General features: G+C 49.7%; 1 protein-coding gene across 17 annotated transcripts in view; it reads left to right on the top strand.

Annotated features, from left to right (window-relative positions):
- AFDN (afadin, adherens junction formation factor) overlaps positions 1-20,119 on the top strand; it is a 113,673-nt gene that overhangs the window by 39,364 nt on the left and 54,190 nt on the right. For 13 of the 17 annotated variants that reach the window (XM_070461352.1, XM_070461362.1, XM_070461360.1 and 10 more), the window contains exons 6-10: positions 4,014-4,171; positions 11,100-11,211; positions 12,521-12,688; positions 15,206-15,250; positions 19,495-19,589. In XM_070461352.1, the coding sequence (XP_070317453.1) occupies positions 4,014-4,171; positions 11,100-11,211; positions 12,521-12,688; positions 15,206-15,250; positions 19,495-19,589 (578 nt within the window). The remainder of the gene's footprint in view (positions 1-4,013; positions 4,172-11,099; positions 11,212-12,520; positions 12,689-15,205; positions 15,251-19,494; positions 19,590-20,119) is intronic. The other 4 variants (XM_070461363.1, XM_070461365.1, XM_070461364.1 and 1 more) reach the window with 1 other exon arrangement.

The raw sequence follows: 20,119 nt of genomic DNA, 5'->3' as shown, positions 1-20,119 counted from the left end.
CATCTGGTGACGCGCCTGACGCGCGCCGTCTTCTAGTGACGCGCCTGACCTGTGCCGTGCCCGCTACTGCGCTTGACGCGACTGCTGCCGTCTGGTGATGCGCGCCGTCATCTAGTGACGCGCCTGACATGAGCTGTGCCCGCTACTGCGCTTGACGCGACTGCTGCCGTCTGGTGATGCGCCTGACGCGCGCCGTCATCTAGTAACGTGCCTGACATGTGCTGTGCTCGTTACTGCGCTTGACGTCTGGTGACGCGCCTGACGCGCGCCGTCGTCTAAGGGCGCGCCTGACGGGCGCCGTCTTCTAGGGGCGCGCCTGACGCGCGCTGTCATCTAGTGATCTGCCTGATGCATGCCATGCCCGCTGCTGTGCTTGACGCGAGTGCTGCCGTCCAGGGACGCGCCTGACCTGGGCCGCTCCCTCTGCTGTGTTTGACGGGCCCCGCGCCGCGCCCGCTTAACCCTGACGCCAGTGCTGCCGTCTAGGGACGCGCCTGACGCGTGCCGCGCCCGCTGCTGCTCTTGACGCGAGTGTTGTCTAGTGACGTGCCTGATGTGTGCGAATAAGTGTGGTAAAGTCACAAGTTAGTTATTGAGTAGTTTCACTTGTTAGGAAATAGTAGATGATCGTTTGTTTCAGAAAGTCTGTATTAGAAGGCTGTGTCACTGATGCGGCATTTGCTGAAAATGTCCGACCTGGTATGCCGTCACCTCTGGTTCTCCGACAGGGTCACGTTGAGGTGCTTTAGAGTCGGGCGTTGTGAACCTTTCCTGTGACGATTAGGGCCCTTACGAGCTGAGTCTTCATTATGTGTTTTGTGGGAATTGTAGTGTCGGTGACTCAGAAAACTAGGGGCTGAGAGACTTATTGTTCTATAAATAATATAATAGGTGGCTTTTGAGACCTATCCTGTCTTGTTCCAGCAGGGATTTGAAATGACTTTAAAATATATGCATTGCAAAAGAAGGAGAAAGAAGAGAGGAACTACAAAGATGAGAAAGGAAAAATGTAAAAGTTTTAGGAAAAATGTGCGAAAAGTGCAAGCTAGGGGCTTATCCGTAGAAAGCTTCCAGTCTAGCCCAGGCCTCAAATCGGGACGGTTGCTCTGAGAGTGGAGTAGAGGGTCCACATGAGGGGGCTGCAGTTGAAGCGGGCGCCCGCGTCAGACGCGAGTGTAGTCCTGGAAGGGCTGACTGACTAAGCGGTCATGGATGGCGGCCGTAAGGAGAGAAAGGAGGGGTAAGCACCAGCAGAGGGAAGGAAGGGAGCCAGCACCTGGCGGGGCTTTTCTGAGGAGAGGAGCCCTTCAGGATGACACCCTGTTAGTAGCTGGATGACTGGGTCTGCAGGGTGAAATGACATCTGGAGGGGAAGCCGGATTCACTTGTGTGTCTTGGGAGGAGCTGCCAGCTTGGTGACTGAGAACCAGTCAGCGGTGTCACTGGGCATGCAAGAGACTTGGTGCAGGTAATACAGACCTGGAAGGAAGGCCGTTGCTGAGGGGTAGACAGAGGAAACAGGGCAGACCTCTGGAGGATGAGGAGGAGAAACAGCAAACATCCAGGAGAGGAGAGCTTGTCTGCTCAAGGGATGGTTGGGGTCCAAGGAACCTGTGCAAACTTCCAGGAAACCCTGAGAAACCAGAGATTGTTGGTAGAACAGCTGTTTGTGTTAATACTAAGACAGACAAATAGAGTAAGTTGAAGTGTTCTGTCAGTCTGTTTCTAATAAGTAACTTACAGAAATGTATCTCTGTAATCTCCGTGTGTGCTGGGTTTGTGTGGTGATGTCACGATGGGAAGGTCCTTGAGAGGAACGCCGAATCTGTCATTCTGTCTCTTAGCCTCAGGGTGCTCCCCCAGGCTCTCATGAGGAGCTCACACACACTGTCCGACTCCCTTCACAGCAGGTCAGAAGTCATCACTTGTAGCAGGCGTGGCCTCTGCACCTTGGAGAGTATTTTTAGCACTCAGGTGTATTTACGCTCTGATGCCTCCCAAGTGTGAGTGACCTCAGAATGCCCGTGGGGTCAGCCCTTCCACCTCAGCTTCCTGTGAACAGCCTTGGGAGCCGCGTGTGCTGCCCTGGATCCTTCCGCTCTGTGGGCCACGCTTTGTACATCTTCCCAGTGGGGGAACGGTCCTCCCTTAGCTTTAGAACTGAAACGTGTGTTTACACAGACGGGTTATAGTTGCCAGCAGGAGTTTTAAAATGTTAGCTTCTCTCCTGTCTCTCCCTCCTCAGGGATTAGGGAGGTGTGTGTTTCTGTTGTGCTGATTCTGTGGTATTATGCTTTTATAGTGAAAACCTCTTAAATCAGACTCTGGCCGTTTGTCTGTTGACCTGTCCCTGGATGAGTTGAGTGTTAGGCTCCCTGGTGCTGTTGTGTTCCCGTCAGGCCCTCTCCCCGTGCCTGCTCAGATCAGCTTCATACAGTCAGGGGCTCACTTACAGGCACGTGTGTGTGAATTAGTGCATTAGCGTCTTGTATTTGTATCCCTTTATCATTATTGCTGCCCCCACTTTCTTGTCATTTGTTTACATGAATTGTCTTTTTCTGCCCCCTCATTTTCTGTCAGTTTGTGTCTTTAGCTCTGAAGGAAGTTTCTTATAAGCAGCATGTGGATGATTCTTGTTTTTTACCTAATCAGCCTCCTGTGTTTTTTGATTGTAACATTTAGTCCATTGCCATTCGAAGTAATTACTGATAGGCATGTACTCACTGCCATGTTATTACTCGGTTTCCGCTCGTGCACGTAGTTTTCCTCCGTTCATTTCTTTGTTTCTTCCCTTGTGTTCTGTGGATTTTCTTTAGTGGTGTTTTTGTGTTTCCTTCTTTGTAGTGTTCGTGTTTATTGTAGGTTTTTGTGGGCACATACATCCATATACATTGGTCTGTATCTACTTGTGTTAAACTAGCAGTCGTTTAAGTTCAGACACATTCTAAAAGATCTACATTTTTTCCTTCCCCTTCTTGTTAGTTTTCCCCCCTTAACATCTACCGTTTACAACCTGTTGAAAGCCTGTGGCAGTGACCGGTCCATGCTGTGTCCTCATTGTTGAGCTGGGGGGGTGGCGCTTTGTCCCCGTGAGTCTGTAGATAGCTTGCCTCCTGGCCCATGTCAGCAGGTCTGCATTCTAATGCTGGCCTGGACTTGCTGATTATCTTAGGAGACCAGCATTATTTTATTGTTGTCAGGTTGTCATGATGCAGTGTGTGCCAGACTTGTGTACAAAGGGTGCGAGAAGCATTCAGTAGCCAGAATAACTGCATTAGAATTCAGCAGACTCAGGGAGTCACAGAAGTTTAGAGTTTGCGTCGAAGTGCACAGATCTTTATTCTCACTCTGTAATTCAAAGGTGAGACAAGAAGCCCAAGGAAACGTGCCCCCACCTCTAGGTCTCCTGGCATGGGGGCATGGTGCCTTGCCTGACTTGCACACCTGCCCCAGGAGTCTTTCATCTAGACTTAAAATTGTAGGGCTTAAAAATCTTGTAAGTAGAAAGCAAATTATGACACCAGAAATGCAATAATACAACATGTAAAAGAGTCCATTAAAGAGAAACATGCAAAGAAGAAAACCTCAGGGTATCCAAATTGCTGTGCTCTAGTTCACTATTTTTCCTCCCAAATGAGTTCACAGGTAGAAGGGACAGGTTTCGGATTGTTGGTCAGGAAGTCGAGGAACTGGGGAAGGTCGGTGTCTAGCAGTGCCGGTGAGGAAGTGGGAAAGCAGGTGAAGAAGGTGTAGCGCTGAAGACGCTCCAGGGTCTCCTCCTTTCCATCCTTTACTGAGAGCGGATATGAAAGCCACGTGGGCTCGAGGGGAGGACACACGCAGCCTTACCGCACAGAACTGTTTCTTACTCGCTCTGGCTAAGGGTCCCTGGGCCAGCGTGGCCCTGCCATGAGTGTCGTTTAACAGGAAGTGGGGCTGCAATTTGTGTACAGCTCTCTGTTGTTCGAGTGAAATAAAAGTTGTGCTTAAAGATGTCAAACTTTTTTTTTCAGGTGGAACATTGAGAATTTACGCAGATAGTTTAAAACCAAATATTCCCTACAAGACGATCCTGCTGTCCACTACAGACCCTGCGGACTTCGCCGTGGCAGAAGCCTTGGAGAAGTATGGCCTGGAGAAGGAGAACCCCAGGGACTACTGCATCGCCCGTGTGAGTGCTCCCAGGTCACGCGGGCCCAGATTTGGCACTCCTGTGGACAGATGTGCTGTAGATGGAGTCGCATGTAGGCTGACTTTCTCCCTGCTGTATCATTAGAATCTGGTAAACTGAGACTGTGCGTGCATATGTATAAAAGACAACATTCTCCCTCCATTACAAAAGTAGTTTGTGTTTCTATTTGTTATAAACTAAGTATAAAAAGACAAATTGAAGAAGGTAAGAATTCTCTGTAGTTCTAGTACCAAAGGATAAGTGCTATTTACATTTTCATACATCCCCTTCCGATTTTTATTTAACATATATACTAATATATAGGTAACAATTTTAGTAAAATCTGCCTTAGTGATTTTTTTCTTATCGTAATGACTCAACATTTAAATAAATTTTGGTTTGCTATTTGTTACTAACCAACATTTGGTTGATAGATTTGGTTGCCATCCATAATTTCTTGGAGATAAAGATTGTGTCTTTGACCCTCATTCTCAAGAAATAACAGTGAAATTTTATACCTCAGAATTGATTTGCTCACACTAAGTAAAACCAAGCAGATTTTTTTCTTGTAAGAAAAACTTTCTGGTAAATCCTTCACCTTTAAGTCAGTCCCAAGTAGGTATTAGCTTCTTCGTAACCATTATTTCTGTCAGAATCTCATTGAAAGTAGATTTAAAAAGGTATCCTCCTTTATTTCATCTTAGTGGTTGATTGTTAAATAATCAAAGGGTGGTAGTCTTAGTTCGTCCTCCCACAGGATTATTTAGGAATAGTTAAAGTGCAATATGTTACATGTATTAAAGCTCATAGCACTGTCAGCTTTGGCAAGTCAGCACAGTGACCCCCTCAGAAGCTTCCTTGTGCCTCTGTTTCTACTGTGAGTTTCATTATGTGGGTGTGTCATAGTTTGTTCATCCATCACCTGTTGATGGATTTGTGTTGTTTTCAGTTTTCATTTTTTAACTCCTACAGTAAAACTGCTATGAGCGAGCATCCATTGCAGGTCTTCTCGTAGAAGTACTTCTCTTCTTGAGTAAAGACTCAGGAGAGGGTTCAGTCACACAGGAGGCACACGTGTGCTTGTCCAGCATGGCTGTACCACTTACACCTCCACACACACATGTAGACGACAGGTCCCGCTGACGTGTCCAGCGTGGCTGTATCACTTACACCTCCACACACACATAGATGAGAGGCCCCGCTGACGTGTCCAGTGAGGATATACCACTTACACCTCCACACACGTAGACGAGAGATCCCGTTGATGTGTTCAGCATGGTTATACCACTTACACCTCCACACACGTAGACGACAGGTCCCGCAGACGTGTCCAGTGAGGATATACCACTTACACCTCCACACACGTAGACGAGAGGCCCCGCTGACGTGTCCAGTGTGGATATACCACTTACACCTCCACACACGTAGACGAGAGATCCCGCTGACGTGTCCAGTGAGGATATACCACTTACACCTCCACACACGTAGACGACAGGTCCCGCTGACGTGTCCAGTGAGGATATACCACTTACACCTCCACACACGTAGACAAGAGATCCCGCTGACGTGTCCAGTGTGGATATACCACTTACACCTCCACACACATAGACGAGAGGCCCCGCTGACATGTCCAGTGTGGATATACCACTTACACCTCCACACACGTAGACGAGAGATCCCGCTGATGTGTCCAGTGAGGATATACCACTTACACCTCCACACACGTAGACGACAGGTCCCGCTGACGTGTCCAGTGAGGATATACCACTTACACCTCCACACACGTAGACAAGAGATCCCGCTGACGTGTCCAGTGAGGATATACCACTTACACCTCCACACACGTAGACGAGAGATCCCGCTGACGTGTCCAGTGAGGATATACCACTTACACCTCCACACACGTAGACAAGAGATCCCATTGATGTGTTCAGCATGGTTATACCACTTACACCTCCACACACGTAGACGACAGGTCCCGCTGACGTGTCCAGTGAGGATATACCACTTACACCTCCACACACGTAGACGAGAGATCCCGCTGACGTGTCCAGTGAGGATATACCACTTACACCTCCACACACATAGACGAGAGATCCCGCTGACGTGTTCAGCATGGTTATACCACTTACACCTCCACACACGTAGACGACAGGTCCCGCAGACGTGTCCAGTGAGGATATACCACTTACACCTCCACACACGTAGACGAGAGATCCCGCTGACGTGTTCAGCATGGTTATACCACTTACACCTCCACACACGTAGACGACAGGTCCCGCTGACGTGTCCAGTGAGGATATACCACTTACACCTCCACACACGTAGACGAGAGATCCCATTGATGTGTTCAGCATGGTTATACCACTTACACCTCCACACACGTAGACGACAGGTCCCGCTGACGTGTCCAGTGAGGATATACCACTTACACTTCCACACACGTAGGCGACAGGTCCTGCTGATGTGTTCAGTGTGGATATACCACTTACACCTCCACACACGTAGACAGGTCCCGCTGACATGTTCAGTGTGGATATACCACTTACACCTCCACACACGTAGACCACAGGTCCCGCTGACGTGTCCAGCGTGGATATACCACTTACACCTCCACACACGTAGACGACAGGTCCCGCTGACGTGTCCAGTGTGGATATACCACTTACACCTCCACACACGTAGACAAGAGGTCCCGTTGACGTGTCCAGTGTAGATATACTACTTACACCTCCACAGATGTAGACGAGAGGTCCCGCTGATGGGTCCAGTGTGGATATACTACTTACACTTCCACACATGTAGACGAGAGGTCCCGCTGATGTGTCCAGTGAGGATATACCACTTACACCTCCACACACACGTAGATGAGAGATCGCGTTGACGTGTTAAGCATGGCTATACCACTTACACTTCCACATGCATAGACAAGCGATACTGTTGTCCTCTCTGTACCCATCTTTCATTTGGTCGATCATCTTACCTGTTAGCCATTCTGATGGGTGTAGTTGTATCTCACTGGAAAAATCTTACATTTCCCTGATGATCTAAGTAGTCCTACATGTGATACATAGGCTGTGAATGTTTTTTCCCAGTCTGTGGCTTGGCTTGCCTTTTCATTTTTAAAGTGGTATCTTTCAATGATAAAGTCTAACTTGCTAATGTTTTAGCATTTATATTTTTTTATTCTATATGAGAATTTGCTTCCTCCAAGGTTGTGAACACTTTTACCTGTATTTTATTTTAGGAGTGTCATAGCTTTAGGTCTTACATTGGGGCTGAATGTTCTGTTTCAAGGTAATGTCTGTGTATGGTATGAGGTTAGAGTCGCTTCTGTGCAACACCCAGCTGACCCAGCGCTTTGGCACCTTTGTGGAAAATCAGTTGGCTGTTCTAATTCTGGAATCTGATGTTTCGTTTATATATCTTGTATCTTTTTGCCAATATCAAACTATATTGATTACTGTAGATTATGGTAAGTCTTTTAACATCATATAAAGTCCCTATTGCACTTCTTCCTTTTGCGTTAATAGATTGCTTTGGTCATTCTAGCTTATTTGCATTTACACATCAGTTTTGGAATCGGCCTATCAGTTTCTACGTAAACCAGCTGGAGCTGTGGGTGGTTTACCCTGACTGTGGACGACCCAGAGCCCCGCAGTGTCCAGTCTTTCGAGCTGTGAGCTGAGCGCCGTCTGCTCTGAGCTCTCGGCAGTGCTGGCAGTGCTGCTCAGAGGGGGTTACATAAGAGGCCTTGCTTGAGTGTTATGGCTTTTTTCTTTTTGTTGTAAAGCTGAGAATCTATATTCTGTTGGAAAAATCATTTGCTAGGTCTATAATTTTATGAATAAAGCCCAATTTTCAGCTGAAAATAGATAAGAAGACAGACGTTTTTATCCCATTGAGATGACGGTAAAGGTATAAAAACCCTGTGTAAATGCTCAAGAGCAAAGGGGGCGAGAAAAGAGATGGCAGGAGTTGTGAACGCAGTCCTCCCATCCAAGTACTCACCAGGTCTGACCCCGCTTAGCTTCCGAGACCAGGCGCGTTCAGGGTGGTGTGGCCATAGACACAAATGCAATTCTGGAAGACCTGAAGGAGGTGTGACCTGCAGAGGGGCCTGCGTCCCAGCCCAGGGAGACCCAGGAGTGCGGAGCTCCAGCACTTCCCCAGGCAGCATTGAAAACAGTCTGAAGACAGGTTGTCCTGGAAGTTGTTTCAGGGAGTAGCCTCCACCAGCTTGCACCCCCCGTTCTGACCGCCCTGTCAGCTCCCCTTCTGAAGGCCACGATCACACTGCGGGATTGGGGGTCCTGGCACAGCAAGGTCTTCACCACAAGCCGGGGGCAGGTGGAGGGAGGCTGTGTCCTGAGTACCGGCAGCCAGAAGATGAGCGATTCCTTCCAGACGGTGCCGGTTCTCAGGGAAGAGCAGTCTGTATGTACTCTGACCTTTGGACATCCTGGTTCACTAGCGGCCACCCTCCCCAGAACCACCCGCTCTCCCTGGACTCACCGTCAGCATGAGAGGATGACCCAGACTCCACAGATGTCGGAAAATGCCTTTAAAGTGAAAGACAGACCAACCCAAGCAGATGAGAGAACCTGAGATAAAAGAGACAAAGTAGACGGAACAAAGCTGAGGCTTGAGACAGAAGGGCTGGCCGGTGCTTGGGGGAATGGACCGGAGTGCTGGGGGAGGAAGGAGCCTGCAGAGGAGGGCCGGGGGTGAAGTGTTGGCAGGAGGCCGAGAGGCGGCGTGAAGGACGTCTGCAGAGAATGGAAATACAGGAGATAGGGGAATTTAGGATCTCCTGACGGAGGGTCAGGTACGAGGAGCAACAGGAAGTGGAGAGAGGAATAACACCAGTGTGTCTCCCAGACCTGAAGGAGTGGGGGTTTTTTGGTCCTTTTTCCTCATACTTCCAGTTGATAGCTGCTGTGGAAACTGTCTGAGGATAAAAGCAGTAAAGTGGTGCTGTGAATAGAGTCCGCACTGCTGAACAGAGGCCTGACTCTTTTCCGCCTGGGCCTGTCAGGCTGTGACCCCGAAGGCTGGAGCTAGCCACCACTGTCTGACTCTTGGGGCTGAGGCTCAGGTGTCTGCCAGGGGAGCGTTTTTAGTGTGTGTAAGTCTGATCGGTGATTCTCAGTTCCATGAAGCTGCATGTGAGAGACTGTGTAGTAGTAGACTTCATGATGTGTTTTTTCCTTTCCTTAATTTCCGCCTGATTTTATTGATGAAAATGAGAAAATGAAAGAACACCTTAGTCAGAGTCATGAAATTATAAAATACTTTCTTTGGGCTTTTTCTGACAGTCTCTTTGAAATCATTTGATTTCTTTTGAGGGTCGCGTAGTTTGGGGTTTTTGTTCTAAATACTATGTTCTTGAGCAGTTTTTTCTTTTTTTCCCTGCTAGTTTAGGCAGAATGAGTTAGGGGTTGATGATTGCTTTTAGCCTTGAGTTAGAAATCCTTTGCTCTCTTGCCATCTCACTGGTCGTGTGATATGAGGCTCTTTCATATTCATTCAGTTATCTGTTGTGTCTCTTCACTGAGTTATTCAGTGCATAGGTAGGTTCCTCTTCCTTAGATACTGTGCTAACTGTGTTAGATTCTGTGTCAGGTCAAAGCTAAGACCTGCCTTCAAAGAGTTCATAGTGAAGGGAGACAGGCGGAGAGTGAGAAACGCAGGTGGTCTGCGCGAGCACGGCGGTCCGGGAGGGCTCCCTGGAGGAGCTGCACCCGAGCCGAGGGGTGGGGGGTACTCACTGGACCCCAAAGCTGGGGGCGCCTTGCAGGTGCAGCGCAGCATGGGCTCTCATGGCCTGGCGGAGAGTCCGGACAGCTTCCGAGGGACGTGCTCTCTGAGGCCACTTGGCAGAGTGTGAGACCGAAGAAACAAGTGCGAATCAGACCCTGGAGCAGTGTGCGTTCCAAGCCCGGGATGCTGCATTTAGTACAAGACACTATGAGGAAATAGCAGTTACCTTAGTGTAAGGGTGTGTTGTATTAGTAATAAACTTGTCTTTTTAGGGTAATTTGTAGCAGTGTAGAGAGAAGTTTTACAGTTCTATAGACATCCAAGTCACTTGGTATATGCACATATGATGTAAATGGGCATAATGTCTCTTAGAACATTATTGAATTAACTCGAGGTTGAAAACAATCTCCAGGTGCCAGTGACTGGGTTTGTTTTCTGTAGTCATGTGTTGGTTGGTGTTGAGAGATGGGCTGGAACTCAGCAGGGCATTGGAGACTGAGCCCTGGTCACTGGCTCTTTTCTCTCTGTTATGGGTGGTTTTCTCTAATGATTAAGAAAATTGCTTGCTGATAAAACAGAATAAAAAGTAATACAGTGCTACAGATGTGTGAGTATCGTGCATGCAGTACCTTAAAGCCCGTGTTGAATGAATGACTGTGTACTGCATCTAAACTATCTGATTATAATTTAATCATAATATGAATTTTGTGTAAGAAAAGGAAAGCTGGTCTCTTCTGCGGCTGCTCTGTGATGGTTCTCTTGCAGAGGACGAGTTAGATGAAACTGCCTTGTTAACACCAGTGTGATAGTGGAAGGTAGGCTGTGGACCAGCGGGTCTGCGATGATGCAGTAATCTTTCTTTAAGAACCTCCTACAGGTTGAGCTTTGCAGGCAGTCCTGCCGACAGAGCGTGTCAGGGAGCAGACCTGACTAGCGTTTGGGGCGGGACAGAGGGGCAGGCCAGTAACAGCAGTCTGGTCAGCTGGCTGAGGTTTTTATTGGAAACTTTTCCCTCACTTTTGTCCATGTTTTTCAGGATTGTTTATAGTGTTTGAAAAATTCAGTTCTACAGTGACTTTTTATTTCCTCAAAAACAAAAAATTCTTCTAAATACCCGCTGATTCACTTTTGGGCGTAGTCACAGTTAATTGTTATTCCCTCTTAGGTCATGCTTCCTCCTGGAGCCCAGCATTCTGATGAAAAAGGTGCTAAAGAAGTTATCCTTGACGATGATGAGTGTCCTTTACAGATCTTCAGGGAATGGCCAAGTGACAGAGGTAAAGAGAGATTATGCTTGTTAAAGAATTAGCTCTGGGATACGTGATAGGTTAGGGTCTAACCTGGCGGAAGAGGCAAGAGGTGTGTGTGGCAATGTCTCTTGAGGACTGTGTGCTGGGCCGTCTTCCACCTCCTTCCGGGACTTGCTGGGGGCAACTAGCTGGGGCCTCCTAGCTAGCTGGTCCCCTGTTCCTGAGGCTGCTCTGGGCCAGGTGGGTCTGGCAGGGGGCCGGCACAGACCGTCAGGCAGCAGCGGGGCCACTGTGTCCTGCAGAAGCCGGACCAGAGCACCTTGTCAGGTCATGAGGGGTTGTCACCTGTTGGCACCTGGTTCCTTCCCTGCTGACCAGATGGACTGGTGACGTGTGGACAGGCTCGTCGTAATAGGGAAGATAACTTCAACCCTAAATGCTGTCTAATCCTTTAGTCATTTTGTATAAGGAATCCAGACCTTTCCACCGCTCAGACAATTTCTCCTGATTATTTCGCAGCGGTGAGGGCACAAAGGTGCATTTTTGATGAGAGAACAGTTTTCTTGCTTTCAAATATGCTTCTTAAGCTGACTGTTGCCCAATGGAGGGCCTTTGCGTTGATGAAGACGTGAAAACTTCCTGCCAGTTAATCCTGACATTTGAATGTAGATTGATACTTTTAAACTACACTTGCTTAGTACTTTTTCTTGACAGTATGAAGTTAAACTTTATTAAAGTCAAATTGCTCTTAATTGTGAGTTAATTCAGTTGAATTAAGAATATGTGTGTATATGTATTAACGTGCGCCTGTGTTACTACATGTGTGTATGGACGTATTGATCGTAGGGTCGTTTGCCAATAGAAGAGTTATTCTGAAATAGGTTGTTTTTCAAGCATATAACATGTTTGCATAATTGTTAATTTAAAATGCTTTGGGGAAATTGCTTACTAGAGTTTTCAAGAACCCAAAGTTAAATTGCGTGAGCTTTTCTTAATTATGCCTTGGGCAGTGGTGTGCAGTGCTAAGGTGCTTCAGTCGTGTCCGACTCCTTGCACCCCATGGACTGCAGCCCACCAGGCTCCTCTGTCCCTGGGACTCTCCAGGCGAGAGCGCTGGAGGGGGCTGCCGTTCCCTCCTCCAGGGGTCCTCCCGGCCCAGGGCTCAAACCAGGTCTCCTGCATCTCTTGTGTTGGCTGGCGGATTCTTCACCACTAGAGCCACCTTGGGAGATGTTAAACTGCATTTTCTTGATGAACCTTGGGCAGTTGATGGTCGATCAGCTGTCCATCAACATTCACTTGACTTGGTTGATAGCTTACAGTGTTTCTATTCTAGGGATTTTAGTCTTTCAGTTGAAGAGGAGGCCGCCAGACCACATCCCAAAGAAAAGTAAGAAGCACGTGGACGGGAAGCCCCTGCAGGGGAAGGAGAGAGCCGATGGGTCGGCCTATGGCTCTGCGCTGCCCCCCGAGAAGCTGCCCTACCTCGTGGAGCTGAGCCCGGGTGAGAGGCCACACTGGGCGTGCTGCGCTTGTGGTGAACGTTACTTGAATAGCCTGTCTTTTGCTTGACATCCTTTTTTTTTTTTCAGACCGTTTATTTTTTTATGTAGCATCATAAGATGGTATTTATTAAAAAACAAAAACCCTTAAGATCATAGGATATGTATATTCATGCATAAGAATAAACTTCACATGCACAAAAATGGATATTGAAAAACAAAATCTTACATATGAATATAGAGAGTTTTTGAGTCGTTTAAATGATCTACTCCCTTAAAAAATTTTTTTTTCCCAAAACAACCTTGTAAAATACTTAAGCTACTAAAAATCAGGAAACTCAGGACATACTCTTCTCAGGACAGATTTTCTAGAGGCAGGTGTGTGTGTATGTGTCACACTGTTGCTCAGTGTATGAACGTCCTAAAGAATGTCTGTGAACTTAGCTGTGTATCTAAGAAGCCCATGTGTAAGAGGAAGGGTATGTGCTTAGTTTTAAATGATAATAGACTAAGTTTATATTTGGGTCAGCCTTCTAAATTGTGTGTTTGTTGAGCTCTCTCACAAAGTTAAAGCTGTTGTTACAAGTTAGCCACCAGGTAGAGAAATGCACTGACTTTCTTAAAATGTCTTAACACACACATGTCCTTATGTGATGTACTTAATCTGCTTACATACTTGATACATGTGTGACACATGTATCATTCAGCTAAACTGCGTCATTTCTATTTATTTGGTTAAAATGGTGCCGTGTGACCTGTACCGTAAAATGCTGTCAAGAACAGAGTTGGCCCTCCCACCCAGAGCTTCTTTTAAATGAAGCCTAGTAAGTAATCCTAGAAAAAGTTAGCTAAAAGCAAACTGTTACGTAGATAGCCTGTGGATCCTTGGGCAGGAAGTGTGTTTTGCTCTTTGATTCCTGAGTATTTATTTTTGCTTACAAAATTACGGCTCACTGTTGGTGGGCCGGGGTCGGTGTGGTGTCCGCTGGGTTGTGTGGTGTTGATACGGGGCAAATGGCAGCTCCTTTGACTGACAGTGTAGGTTATAGTCTGTGGCCTGTGCTGCAGGCCGTAGCTTCTACGTCTGAAGGTTTTTTGAAATTGATTAGCTGTTTGTGGGGAAATGTGAGTATTGCTCTGTCTCTGAGTTCTCTGGCTGAAAAGTTGATGGACACTTTGGTTTGGAAACCTGGCGTGTCTGGCGTCCGGGTATGAGGATTGGTTCTCAGATGTGTGCAGCCGTGCACGGGGACTGCAAGACGGCCATTGGTTTTGGAACTTAGGGCATTGGGTCTGTCCTTTAAAATTTTGCATTACGTGCTGGAAATTAACGATTATTTTCTCCCAAACCAAAATGTTTGAAAATAGCATTAGCCCAGAGAGACGTGATGCACAGCAGCTGACATAGAATGGTTTTGAAATGAAGAACAGCAAGTTGACTTGGGTGTTAGCAGAGGCAGGGTGACGAGTGCTTCCCGAGGGCTTCTTAGGTGTCAGACGCTGCTCTGGGCCTTGGCGGTGGAGCAGCAGCAGGTCAGATTAAACCCCTGACCTTGGGACTCACGTTTTGGCGAGAAGCGCTGTTTTGACTGCTTATGTCATGCTTATTGTCTCCCAGGTCATAAAACGCATAGAACTGTTCTGTAGGTGTAGAGGGATGGATGGTAGGTCCTGCACAGATGTCTCTGTGTCCTGCTTGCCACCAGATGCTGGCAGCATGCATCACGCACTTGTTAGTGCCCCGGCCTCTGCCACCTCCAGTCAGGGTCACGGGGCTGCCTCCAGTGCCTGGGCAGCGGGCACAGAGGGGCCAGAGGTCTCACTGCCCTTGTGCAATTCGCTGTCTCAGTCTGAGCGGGCGGGCGTTGTGCACCTGGGGGTCTGCCGCCCTGCCAGGCTCGGGGCCACGGGGGAGCCTCTCTGCTCACAGAGGCCGCGCTCGCCGGGGGGCTTCTCACCCCAGAGCTGGTCTCCCCAGAGCTCCCTGACCTGACGGTGCCGCCGCGCACTGACACGGTCTGCGTGCTGAGTGAGAGGGTGGATGTTGGCGGGTCGGGGGTGAGGACCACGTCGCCGTGTGTCAGCCCGCACGTGTCCTTGGTCGGGGATCGGGGGCGGGGGAGCTGAGGCCCGCGGGAGCTGTCCAGGCTCCTGAGATGCAGGTGGACGCTTCCACTGTCTTCTGGAGGGACGGGGGTAGAGAGTCATGTTCCTCTCTGGGCAGAAGCGCCCAGCTGCTCTGGGCTGGGTGGGAGCCTCTGTGCTGGACTAACTGCTGCCCGCCTCGGGCACTCACCTGTTGTCTCAGTGTCTCCCTAACAGCGGGCCTCAGTCGCTTACACCCGGCCGCGCGGAGCACGGCTGTCGTTCGTGTCCGCGCCCCGGGCTCGGGTGATGTGCTTTTCCCACGGACAGTCGCCCCTGCAGCTCACTCTCTCCTGTCTCTCCCCCACGCCTTCTGCATGGCCTCTGTCCTGCTGCGGCCTTCACCTGGGTGCCGTGCATGTCTCCGACCCCAGGGAGAAGGAACCACTTTGCCTGCTACAGCTATCACACTTCTGAAGGTAACGCTATGCTTCCTACTACTTTCTTAACTAGAGCACTAACCCCCTCACGGGCAGAATACTGTGAACTGACCACATGCGTGATGTGTTCATTTTTCAATTAATATAAATAATGTTTCCTAAGAGTTTAATGTCCTTTCATTTTATATGTATCTAGTAATTGTTCCATATCCAGAATTCATTTAAAAGAAGCTTGTTTTGCAGAAATTTCCAGTTCCTTTGTTCAGGATAAGTTTTAAGTGAGAATTGGAGTGAGGAAGGGAGAGAGCTGTTTTCTTGACCTTCGACTCCCCTCTCCCCCAAGACAATCAAGAAGCGGGGGCAAGGCGGGGGAGGAGGAGACGGCCGGGGAACAGACAGCCTGAGAACCAGGGCCAGAGAGAAGGGGCCTGGGCAGAGAGGTGGGGCACGGTCTGTGGGGAGGGCTACGTGTGTGATGCCCCAGGAGGCTGCAAAGGAGGAGCCTTTGCAGCGGGGGCCACTCACGCCTGGGCCTTGGTGGGGCCCTCAGTGGGGGCCGGGCCGGATACAGGGCATCCTCAGGGCTGTCCTCGTTCTCCCGATTGAAACTCATCTCTTGTCAGCAGAGCTGTGCTTCCTTACTTGGGGTTTGTGTCTCAAATTTTGTGCAGTAGAGTCTATCTTAAATAGTACGTGGAATTATTTCTTTGGTCTGTCTTTATATTTTAAATGTCATTTTTTGCACGTCGAATGTAACAGTCAAATACATTCTCAAATATAAAGCTTATTCACCTTCTAGCATCTTTGTCACTTTGTCATTGCTTTGTCACTTTGTTCAAACTGATCATACAGGTTTTCATCAGATACTAGCCAAACTTGGAGTTTGGGGGGTTTTGTTCTTTTTTTAAAGAAAAATAGAAACAAGTGGTATTTATTACCTGTGCTGTGTGCTGTGTTTAGTTGTTCAGTCGTGTCCAACTCTATGGGACCCCGTGGACTGTAGCCCTCCAGGCTCCTCTGTCCATGGGATTCTCCAGGCAAGAATACTGGAGTGGGTTGCCATGCCCTCCTCCAGGGGATCTTCCCAACCCAGGGATCAAACCCAGTGTTTATCACCTGGTTTGATATAATACATAAATAGAGTCTTAGACATGTTTCAGTTGTTATTTTATTCCTGAGAAGGACTGTTTAATATTTTCCTGTGTTTTTTAATTTCATAATGTAAAATAATGAGGCAGTAGAGAGAGAAATACATTTTTTTTTTTAACCTGGCATATTCCAAAAATATGTATGATATAGTCATCAACTTTACTAAAGTGTTCTTAGTTTTTATGCCAGTTCTATTTGAGGAGACTTAGTTTTTTGGATTTTTTTTTTCCAATAGAGTTAGTGAAAATATTCTCAATAGTCATGTTTCAGTAAGGTTCACATTTCTTTTTTTGATGGTTTCGTAACTGTTGTCTTGGTTTGTTGAAGTGTGAGCTCTCTGAGCACATGAACATCATTCGCTTCTTCGCGGGGTGTCTCCGGTGTCGAGCACGGCGCCTGGGCCGTGGTCCCGGTCAGCCCTCCGTCCGCGCGGGGTGGCCGACAGGACCCCAGCCCCTTTGTCCCGCCGGCCGCCCAGAGGAGGTGGTCGGGGCAGAGGCAGAGCTGGCTGTGTGGGCGTGCTGTCAGCGAGAATGCAGGCGCCCTGGGACTGGCTCAGGCTGTCCGAGTGGGCTCTGCTGTTCGCCCTTGCAGCTGGGATTGGCGACGAGAGCTGCAGCAGACCAGCGTGCAGGGCAGAGTGCGTAGCAACGGAGTCGTGGTGGCAGAGGTGGCAATGCAGTTCAGAGTGGACTTCAGAGGAGACGCTGGTTAGTCAGGTGTTGGGCGTCTGACCGGGTTTCTGCGTCTTGTTGGCAGCCCCAAGTGGGTCTCTAACAGGTGTGTGAGCGCCGGAGAAGGAAGAATCTGGGTGTCGGGTTGTCCGTCCGCTGAATGTAGATGCTGCAGGTGTGCTTCTGGGTGGAGGCGAGGAGGTTTCACTCGGACTTGTGCCTTTTGAATTTTGAACCATACGATTGTGTTACATACCTATTTGACGCGATGGACATGAGTTTGAGCAAGGCTCCAGGAGATGGTGAAGGACAGAGAAGCCTGGCGTGCCACAGTCCATGGGGTCACAAAGGTGGGACTGAACAACAACAAAAGTGCAAAATGTAAAAAAAAAACAAAGCTGAAAGCCTCTGGGAGAAGCACTGGTGTGTGTGGTCGGGTTCCTCAGGAGGACTTACCTCCGCCTTCCGGCCATGCCAGAGCTGCTGTCCTTGAAAGGAGAAGGGTGCTCCTGCCCTCCAGGCAGAAGCAGTGTTTACAGAATATCTGTTTACAGAAAAGCAACAGTTGTAGTGTGTGTCTGGCCCTTGAGATGACTGCTTTTGCCGAGGAGGGGGGCACGGACCAATGAGGAGAAGTTGGCTACTTGCATATTCCTTGCCTCCATTTCTGATCCTCCCCATGGCCCCTGGGCTCCATTCTGTCTCCGGCATCTGTGGCCCCCGTTTGGGGTACTCAGGACGACGCACCTGTGAAGGTGTCTCTCTCGTGTTATTCCTGGAGAGTGGTGAGAAAGGAGGGACTCGGAAAGGTGGCTTCTGCTCGTCTGCTGGCAGGTTTCTGCTACAGGGAAGTGGTGAGAAAGGAGAGGATGGGGAAGTCTGTAGCACTCCCTTTCTTTTTATGTTTCTAAATTTGCGACTGTAATGTCCGTGTAAAGCATTGTAATTGAGACAGTTGTTCTTGGTCACTAATTTGCTTCTTTTGCTTTCTTTGTGATTCATTAGTGTAATTCTGTGTAGCCATATTGCAATATTCTGTTCTCTTCATTTTTAGTTAGTAGTTACTCAGTGTTAACCCATCCTGTCTTTACAGGATGCACGCTGTGGCCCACGCTCCGCACTGAGTGCCAGCTGTAAAGAGACTGTTTTAGACGCTGTCCTCACGGGAGCTCGGGTGGGGGGTGAGGAAGCGGCCGCAGTGGCGGGCGGCAGGGCCGAAGGTGCCTCTCAGCCGGGACTGACCCCAGGGCTGCCCGAGGTGTTGAAAGCCAGCAGAGTAACACGCCCCTGGCAGGTCTAACGGAATCGGCCGGTCCAGGAAGGCCACACACAACGGTTGCTTCCTTCTGGGTCAGCACTTAGAGGTGAAACAGAATGGCTCAGAAGAGGCCGCCGCTGCGGCCGCCTCCGACAGGGATGCCCTGTGCGGGGTCTGTTCGCGGTGGAGTCTGTGGACCCGGCTTGGTCTCCTCTTCACCTGATCTCAGGATTGCTGCAGGAGCTCGCAGACAGGAAACCTGTCATCAGTCTGCTATTGTGTGCACTCACAAGTTAGAGAGTCTCCTGACGTCTGTGTGTTCGTGTTCCCGCTCTTGTGGTCTGTGAGAGCTGGGATCATCTGTGTGCGCTCTGGTGTGGGTCTGAAGTCAGCGAGCCTCTGGTCCGGCCCGGGACCATGTCCTGGTGCCGCCGTGTCAGGGAGGCCCATCCCACCAGTGCCCCAGGGCTGGAGTTAGAGTGACCTGCGCTAGCCGGGATGTGGGGGCAAGCGGCCTGGCCTCAGTGGGCAGGGGTCTCAGTGCGTGTGGTCCCTCTCCCCCTCCTCCCCGCCCCCCAGGCCACCCCGTCAGGTCAGAGAAGTTCATGCAGAGCCAGGGGGAACATCTCCGCGGTTCCGGGAAGTTTAAAATGACACAGAAAGCTCCAGTCTCTGTTTGTGCTTCTCCCCAGTTGCGCTCCATGGAGGTGAGCGCCTCACCGCCATCCCTACAGGACTCAGCGCGGTGGCAGCCGGGTGGCGTGGGACTGCCTCCCTGGGTCTGCCCCCGGATCCAGGAGAGCCCAGGGCTCACATTTCCCCCTTGGGCGGTGTGCTGGGCTCGCGGGGAGACGGCCCATCAGGAGGTGCCCACCTCCTCCCTGGTCTTCATTCAGCACCGGCCGGGTCCAGGACCATGTAGCCGGGAAGCATTTTTACGAGATAAGAAAACTTAGTGGGAACGTTGGTGTTAGTACCTTGTAGTGTAATAAACAGAAACTGCAACATTCATGTCTTCAGTTGTATTTTGTGTACCCAGTTAGTTAAATTGCATGATGTAAACCTGGGGAGTTCTTTGAAAAGAAACCCTGCGAACTGAGAGCGGGTGTGTCTTTTCAAAGATCGCCTGTTGTTTGCTTGCTTGTCTCAAATCACGTGGCGAGAGCCCTCAGCTCGCAGTGAAGCCTGTTCTCCTCCCGCAGATGGCTCTGACTCCAGAGACAAGCCGAAGCTGTACCGCCTTCAGCTCAGCGTCACCGAGGTGGGGACCGAGAAGCTCGACGACAGCTCCATCCAGGTGCGCGGGCGGTGGGCGGTCCCGGGGCGGGGCCGTGACAGCGGCTCAAAGGTCGGTGCAGATGGCGTGCGTGCTGAACGGCGTGCGTGCTCCCGGCTGCGGTGTGAGCGGCCGTCCTCCAGCCTTTCCCAGGCCCTGGCCTGTTCACTTTTCTCCAGGACACGGGGCTGCTCTTATAGGGTGCTTCAGGATTAAGGAGAGAATACGAGCAAGAGCGCCTGGGGTCCCACATGCAGTGGGAGGCGCCGAGAGGTGGCAGGTATCACGCCCGCTCGGCGCAGCGCTCGGGCTGGACTGGGCCAGGCCCCGCGTGTCTCTGAGTGAGGACGTTCGGCCCTCGCCTCCTGGGGCCGAGCTCGGCAGGCCGCGCGCTCTCTGTGCCCTCATTGCTCAGCTGTGGAGCTGCGGGGTTGAGGACCCGTGTCATTTTCCTTCTCTGTCCTTCCCACAGCAGATCTGTCTGGACGGATCCATTATCATCTCATAAGCACTCGAGATGATGCAGTTATGCATAATGCAGTTATGGTACA

Source organism: Odocoileus virginianus, chromosome 34 (genome assembly GCF_023699985.2).
Source record: "Odocoileus virginianus isolate 20LAN1187 ecotype Illinois chromosome 34, Ovbor_1.2, whole genome shotgun sequence".
NCBI classification, from domain to species: domain Eukaryota; kingdom Metazoa; phylum Chordata; class Mammalia; order Artiodactyla; family Cervidae; genus Odocoileus; species Odocoileus virginianus.
This window is presented reverse-complemented; position numbering and strand designations above follow the sequence as displayed.